Genomic DNA, 8,474 nt, shown 5'->3' with positions numbered 1-8,474 from the left:
TAGATTCTCGGATCTGCTGCATTCAGTCGGTTGGCTTATCACCTATCGTGTAGCCTCTAGAGAGTCCACGGTACACTCGTGAGACAATAAATTGAAAAGCAAATAATATCTTAATGTTAATGCATACTAAGTTTTAACCTTGTGGACCCTTGGAAAGGACCTTGGGGACCCCCAGGGGTTCCAAACCACACTTTGAGAACTGATATCCTGGCTGAACAGAAGTTTTTACAGGCCTGCTTTAAAATTCTCTTTCGAGAGCTGAGTGAAGAAACTTACCCAACATCCAGCTCAGGCCTCTTCAGTTTCCAAAGTAACAGACTTACAAAGAGGAAGCTAACGGTGTCACTCACCCTCAAAGCCTTCCCCATGAATACTGAGCCAGTTGCACTGCTTTTAAAGGCCCTGGTCTGGTTCAGTTCTAGAAGCCCTTTGTGGTACTGTAAGGCAATTCGGGCCGTCACTCCTGAGCCAGTAGGACTTCTGTCCACCTGTTCCAGAGTAAATGAAGATAAGAGTGTTCACCGTGTTCCAATTCCATACTGTCTGGCTTTTGTGCCAAACGTTACAGTTTTAATACCTGTTCATCTGCAAACACGCAGATGTTGGCGGTTGGCTCCTCGCTGTAAGTGTCTTTTCCATCTGTTAATATAGTTCCGTACAGAAAGGAAAGATCTTCACTCTCAGGATGATTAATTTTAAACTGCAAATGACAAAGAAAATTATCGTGTAATATAAATTGTCATGTAAGATTACACGTAAAATAAATATTGTGATTCAAATTTATCTTTATAAATAATATAGATGGGGTACTCGGAGGCATAACTTTTCACTCTGTCATTTTTAAAACACCTTTTGGGTCAAGGCAGTAAATGATGTCTTTGTCTAGATGAATAAACATAGTTTCATTGGAAGTTAGGATTCTTATCATACTCTGAGTCCTTTCTAAGGAATTTGTCCCGCCTGTAGCCTCTACTGAAGGAACAGTCCTGTTATATATACACACACACTCCAAGCACTATTTTATACACACACACACACACACACTCCAAACGCTCACACTCTTTGAAGCACTGACCCCAGACCGGCCACGGCTCTTCCAACAGGACAGGCTAAGGCAGTCCTGTGCTCCCTCTGAGGAGCTTGAAGGGGATAAGGTAGAAGAACCAGACAATGAACACCTAGAGCCGAAGTTAATACCGTGGGCAGAGACGAGGCCTTGGAAGAGGCTGTGGGAAGGCTGTGAGGGTGAGTGACACCCTTGGTTGCTTCTTTGTAAGTGTGTGACTTTGGAAACTGAAGAGGCCTGATTTGGGTGTTAGGTAAGTTTCTTCACTGAGCTCTCAAAAGAGAATTTTGAGCAAGCCAAAGGTACAAGAATGCAGAAGCTATTGGGTAAGAGAACAGTTGGATGAAAAAAAAAAAAGATCTGTAAAGGAGGAAGGCAGCTGGTGCTACAGAAAGCAGCACATACGCTCAGAGAAGCGTGCCCTGGCATGGTCGCTAAGTCACCTCTGTGGTAAATCAAGGTCAGGCCCAAGTGTGCAGCGCTTCCTGCTCTTCTCGGGAGGCCTCGTTTAACTTTTCCTCATTTTCTGTGACATCTGTTAGCTCTCAAACTATAATCTTACTTCCATGGGCATCCTTACAATCAGTACATTCCACTGCTACTTACCTGTCACCTGAAGCAAGTGAATAGATTTGGTTCTGAAAATCCAGAGTCCATCGAAAGCCAAGTTTAAGCGGTCTTCCTGCTGGATCTTTGTTCTCCATCCTCTGAAAGCCCCCATGCCCCACCCCCACCACAGCATCATTACCTCGCACTCCTCATGGTATTCTTCCCCCGCCAGACTGAGCTCCCAGAAGGCGGGTTTGTTCTTTCCTGGAGTCCCTAGCATCTAACATAGCATCGTGTGCGACTCACTAAGTTCTAGGTAAATGTTTGTTAAAAGAAGGAAGACACCTGAAACTAATATTACACTGTATGTTAACTAACTGGAATTTAAATAAAAACTTTAAAAAAAAAAGAATAAATGAATGAGGATGAATGTGTACTAACTTCAGCCCCCACCAAAATGGCCTTTCCCTGAATCTGCATCAGCAGTGTGAATGGTCAGCGGTTAACAAAGTAGTTCTGCTGCCTGATTCAGCACTAATAGATGATGCTATATATCGTCATCTCATACATGGTTTTCTCCTATTTCTCTCAGAATCCCTCCCCCCTCGAGGTCCACCCCTTCTCCCCTTGGTCAGAAGTTCACACTTTAATGAGAAGTTCAAAATTACTCCTTTTATTAAGAAAACTATGCCTTTTTCTCTTGATCTCATTAAAAATAAAGTTATTTCATGCCAAATTTTAGCTCAAACTCTAAGCTGCTTAATGAATAGAAAATTGATATAAATTCAGAACCTCAGAAGTTGCTATGATAAACTAATTCTAGCTATTGGTATTGACAGTCCTAGATAAATGACAATTTAGAACAGGAATAAAGTATATATTTTCATCTTGTTTAAGTTACAAATTATGTTAAAGTCTCAGGTATGTTAAATAGGCCCATAGTAATTATTAGTACAAGTATATTAGGCACTATCTTTCACAAGTTATTTTTTACTTAGAATAGTGATTAAATTCTCATATGCTAAAACATTCAAATACTGTATATGAGTTTTATTTACAGGTCCCAATGTAAAATGGCAGACTTGTGCTAGAAATGAAAGAATATTCTAGATATATTTATTATCCAAACTGATTTTATCAGAATAGTTTTCCCAAGCCAAAATTAGACTTACTTGAGTAGTTACTTAGGTAACTTCTTAGCAGTATAAGAAAAATTTACTAATTAGGAATTACTGTTCTCTGTGAAATAAGAGAAAGTCTGAACAGATTTAATGAAATCTATTTTGTGAGCTATAATTGACATTCATTATTTGCAAGTTTTGCAGAATGACCACATATAGCAAAGTATATGCATTTCAAATTAGTGAAATACTGTTTGATACATTTTCTATATGTGTAAATAACCACAAATTATACTAGTATGTATATAATTAAAGTTAATAAATTACTTATTGAACATTTATTATAGGTTGGCATTATTCTAAATCCTTTGAATGTATTGACTTACTTCATTCTTATAACACCCTATGAAACAGGTATTTTGTAATTCCCATTGCACAACAGGAAGGTTATGTAACTCATTCAAGGTTGCAAAACTTACAAGTGGCAAAACTGGGACTCCTAGATAGTCTTGCTATAGAGCCCAAGATTGTAACCAGTACCTTATTTTTAGTCCTACTAATAATTTAAATATGTAGATATTTAACTGCGTAGACGTGTAATTTATATTCCCTCCATGCCGCAGAGGAGGGCACGTGTGATGAAAGCGGTGTTTGTACTGACCTGAGCTTTGACTGCTTCTGTCACTGCACTCGCTGCATCCACAAGGTCCCTTGTCTTTGCAGAACAAACGTCAAGTCCTAACTTTTCAGCACTAACAAATGCATAAAATGCTCCACCATATGCAATGTCTACCACCATCTTTCCATGACCAGGAACATCCACTAAGAGATCTAAAAAAGATGTGTTTGAAAATAAGTTTGTTGGGGCGCCTGGGTGGCTCAGTCGTTAAGCGTCTGCCTTCCGCTCAGGTCATGATCCCAGGGTCCTGGTATCGAGCCCCGCATCGGGCTCCCTGCTCAGCGGGTAGCCTGCTTCTCCCTCTCCCACTCCCCCTGCTTGTGTTCCCTCTCTCGCTGTGTCTCTGTCAAATAAATAAATAAAATCTTAAAAAAAAAAAGAAAAGTTTTTTAATAGTATTTTGGCAGTACAATTCAGAGCATTTTTAATATGTATATTTTGGTGGAGGGGTACATTTTCCTATCATAGAAAGGAATGAAGCATTTTTGAAATGAGTAAGCATCAAATAATAATAGACATTTAGCTGAGTGCATTTATTTTTAACTTAATGATACATAAGTTTTAGAACATCTAATGCCATGTTTTTCTTAAATCGTGTAAACTTATTTTGTTAACCACTTTGAGGATCTTTGCTAGAAAACCTCATAGAGGCAGAGAGAGGGGAAATCCTGGGACATCAATGTGTGAAAACAAGGGCAGAAAATGAAAGTCCCCTCTCATACTACTACTAGGAATTGTTTAAAGATTTTATTTGTTTATTTGTCAGAGAGAGAAAGCAAGAGAGAACACAAGCAGGGGGAGCGGCAGGCAGAGGGAGAAGCAGGTTCCCTGCTGAGCAAGGAGCCTGATGCAGGGCTTGATCCCAGGACCCTGGGATCATGACCTGAGCCGAAGCCAGACACTTAACCTACTGAGCCACCCAGGCGTCCCTACTAGGAATCGTTTAATATATGATTTTGGATCCTATTCACAAATTGGCTTTCTTCAGCTATAATGTCAAAACAAAATGAAAAGATTTTTCTATGTAAGTTATATATACTAATTCACCTATGTATTTTCATTTCATGAAAGCATCCTGCAGGCAAATACTCAGAATAAAGCCATTATGGAATCACTGATGTCTACAGTATCATTTTGTATCAGGGTTTTAAGTATTCTAAGTCCTCAACTTACCCAAAGTTTCACCTGAAGGTCAGTTGTTTGAAATCCTAAATTCATATTTCCAAAAGGAATGGGGTTAGATGATATTTTAGGATATTCAAACTGTTTTACCCGTTCTTGCATCTTCCTTTTCCTCCTCCCCAGTTCAAGCTGGCTTGGTGATCACTGCCTCTGGGGGAGATGTATGGCAGGGGAGAAAGTAGGTTTTATGGAAACCTAAGATCTGGGGGGAGAGAGGTTTGTTGGCCTGAAGGGTCACCATATTTCTCTTGGTCAATAGAGAAATTTCCTCTGGACCGAGAAAAGAGTTGGCAGGTCTGGAGTGCAGAGGACCTGTGTTGACTTCCCCACAGTACTATAGGGAGGCTATAGGGTGTGAGAGAGATAGCAAAGAGGACGAGAGGCAGGGACAGGGGCCACATGGCCAGGGGCAGATGATGCTTCACTGGTTGACCATGCAGGCTGATGACTAAAAGGCCCTCCTCTCCAAAGCCTTGGCTCTTCAAAGAAACCTTTGCTACACATGTATCAGGAAAGGGGACAGCATGTAGACAGATGAGGCTAGGTAAGTCAACAAGGCAGAATGGGGCCTCAAATGCAGAAATTCTGAAAAATAAAATATTGCTTATATGCCTGAGTTTGCACACTGACTCATACAAAGATACCAATCAGTATGCTATCCATTCCAGGCTGGGCCACAGAGCCCTTCTAACACATGGTGTGTCAAAACAGAGCAAGTTTATAATCAAGAAAGTAAAATATGCCCGTGGGGCTTAAAAGGAACTATGAATGAAACATCTTTATCTTGATGCTGGTGCAACATAAAAATCAGACTTAATGAAAGGAGAATGAGGACGTAGATGGAAATGAGGGGCTGCTGGAAGCTGGAAAGCTAAGTGTGGCTTTGGTGTCCTCATGTGTAACATGGAACTGCTGTCCCCGCCCAAAAGGACTGCTGTGTGAATTCCATGTGATAATGTGTGGGGAGTGCATGGCACAAATCAGCCATACATTAATGTTAATAGTAAGGCCAAAAATTTAATTTCCAAAGGGAATAGGGTTCTTAAGAGGATATTTACATTTGCTAATCACCATAGTCTTCTCCCAGTTTCATTCACTTAGTTACTCATTCAACAAACATTGACTACCTACTGTTCTAGCACTTGAATACAGTAACAAAACAAAGTTTTCATTTTAGCAGAGTGGAATGGAAATGAACTCAGCAATCTTCTGAGGTGGGTACTGTTGTCATCTTCATTTTGCAGATGATGATCTTGAGGTGTGGAATCCCTTTTGCAAGGTCATCAAGATGGAGATGGGACAGAGCAGTGATCTTGAACACTTGTCAGTCCACTGTTTTAGCATTTTTCAAAGTACAGAATTTAGGATCTTTTTTTTTTTTTTAATGGAGGGACTCCTTTCTTTTCTTTTCTTTTTTTAAGATTTTATTTATTTATGTGACAGAGAGACAGCGCAAGAGCAGGAACACAAGCTGGGGGAGTGGGAGAGGGAGAAGCAGGCTTCCCTCGGAGCAGGGATCCCGATGCGGGGCTCGATCCCAGGACCCCGGGATCATGACCTGAGCCGAAGGCAGACGCCCAAAGACTGAGCCACCCAGGTGCCCCAGGATCTTTTTTAATGACTCAAAGTGACCATTACTGCCCACCAATTATTGTATAGTCACACAGCGCTGCTCTCGGGAACTATGGTGCTTACAGACTGGCTGCCCTGACCCAACCAGCCCTGAACTATGATGTCGTTGGTGATCCTGCTGCTAGCTGTCTTTTCCCGCAAATCTAGAGCACTTCCAATCTGCTGCTGGGGTTGCCTAAGGAGAAACTGGATAGCTAAACTATTTAAACTGCTGAGATTTTCGAGATGCAACCTAACCAAACTCCTGTCTATCTCAAGTGCCCTCCCAATCCGGATGTGACACTGTTCTCTCCTAGAGGGCAAAGTGCCATCAGTTCCCCCAGGGGAATTCTTCATCAACCTATGTGTTTCAGCTGCCTGAGGTTGCTCTAAGACTGACAAATGCCTGGGCTATTACTGCCTCATTCATAATTAGGCTAAGCTAGAATCCAAATCCTCAAGAAAGATCAAGATCTAATAGAATGCCCCCGATGTTTATAGCAGCATTATCAACAATAGCCAAATTATGGAAAGAACCCAAATGTCCATCAACTGATGAATGTATAAAGAAGATGTTGTATCTGTATTTATATGTACGTATATAATGGATTACTCAGCCATCAAAAAGAATGAAATCTTGCCATTTGCAACAATGTGGATGGACCTAGAGTATATTATGCTAAGCAAAATCAGAGAAAAACACCGTATGATTTCACTCATGTGGAATTTAAAAAACAGAACATGAACATAGGGGAAAGAAAAAAAAAAGGGAGGCAAACCATAAGAGACTTAATGATAGAGGACAAACTGAGGGTTGCTGGAGGGGAGGTGGGGGGTATAGACTAAACGGGTGATGGGTATTGAGGCACTTGTGATGAGCACTGGGTGTTATACCTACAGTCTTTCTGTCTCTAAAAATATATTTTTAAAATTTGTGAGTGTTTTGCATACTATCATTTAATCCTCACCAAAAACTCAATGAGAAAACAAATGAAAAAATATCGGCACAGAGAGGTTAGTAATTTGATTAAGGTTGCATAGCTTAAAGGGGTTGTCAGTATTTGGACTCACACAATGTCTGTTCCTGTTTCTTAAAGAATAAGAGCAGCAACATCTGTATCTTCCCGGTTTATAAATTGCTTAGTTCATTCATTCTTATTTAATTATTTCCCAAAGAAGTGGGGAAGGCACTTTTTACAGGTGAGGAAAACAAGACAGGGCTTAGTAACTTGTCAGGGGGGTAATGTCTAGTAAGTGTATTCTGAATCAGCCAATGAACCCTGGTACATTGGCTGTTCTTTGCTCTTTCCTTCCTCAGACTCACCCAACTGTGAAATCTCTAGGAATGCCTGACAGTGGGGAACGAGGCGCTGAGTAAGGGAGACACGGAATTCTGTACTCCTCAAGGCTCTCTCAAGACCAAGACGAAATCTGTGGGATAATCGAATTGCATGCACGGCACAAATCTGCAAGGCTAAGATGCTAACACACATTTGCATTGATTTTATGTTTTTATTAATCGCAAAGGCTCGTGGGTGGGTTAACTGCACTGCGTGAGTTCCAGGCCAGAGAGACGGTTAGTGTAGTTAGTTGCTTCCCGGAGCTGGGAGGGTCTCCCCGTTTACCTGTGGCCAGCGCGAAAGCTGGCACGCTGTGGAAGCGCACCGGGCCGCGACTGCGGCCGCCCTCGCATTCCACGAAGGCCGCCACCAGCCCGCACGGGCAGTGGATGTTGACGCGGGCCTCGCGGGCGCCGGCCGGGGGTGCGGGTACCAGCCCGAAGTCGAGGGCGAAGCGGCCCAGCGCCAGCACTGCATGGCCGCACATGGAGCTGTAGCCCTCGTTGTGCAGGAACAGGACGCCCAGGTGCGCGTCCGGCAACTCGCTAGGCACCAACACAGCCCCGTACATGTCCCGGTGCCCCCGAGGCTCGAACATGAGCCTTCGTCGCAGGTGGTCAAGGTGCTGGCGCATGTAGCGCCGCTTGGCCAGCAGCGTGGGGCCGACCACTTCCGGACACCCAGCCAGCACGATGCGCAGGGGCTCGCCGCCCGTGTGCATGTCCACCACCGACAGCGCCGGCGTCCCCGGGTCGTGCGGGGGCAGCCGCGGCAGCGCCAGCGCCCTCTCCATCGCCTGCGTCCGGGAACGCGACCACCTCCCGGCGGTGCGCTCTTCGAGCCTCCAGCCCACCCGCCTACTCCGCGGGAGAGCTTCAGCACTTGAGGCCGCCTCCGGGGCGGGGCCTCCGAGAAGAGACCAGGAA

General features: G+C 43.3%; 1 protein-coding gene across 1 annotated transcript in view; it reads right to left on the bottom strand.

The window, feature by feature from the left end:
- The window catches only part of L3HYPDH (trans-L-3-hydroxyproline dehydratase), a 12,218-nt gene extending 3,877 nt beyond the window's left edge, over window positions 1-8,341 (bottom strand). Inside the window, exons 1-4 of the mRNA XM_006730035.3 lie at window positions 7,834-8,341; window positions 3,398-3,567; window positions 578-700; window positions 351-488 (exon numbers count right to left, since the gene is read on the bottom strand). Of these exons, the coding sequence (XP_006730098.2) occupies window positions 351-488; window positions 578-700; window positions 3,398-3,567; window positions 7,834-8,341 (939 nt within the window). The remainder of the gene's footprint in view (window positions 1-350; window positions 489-577; window positions 701-3,397; window positions 3,568-7,833) is intronic.
- Between the last annotated feature and the right edge of the window lie 133 nt (window positions 8,342-8,474).

The sequence above is a fragment of the Leptonychotes weddellii genome, chromosome 9, assembly GCF_054177405.1.
Source record: "Leptonychotes weddellii isolate Sample4059 chromosome 9, ASM5417740v2, whole genome shotgun sequence".
NCBI classification, from domain to species: Eukaryota; Metazoa; Chordata; class Mammalia; order Carnivora; family Phocidae; genus Leptonychotes; species Leptonychotes weddellii.
Note: the sequence above shows the minus strand (reverse complement) of the source record. Positions and strands in the feature narration are given on the sequence as shown.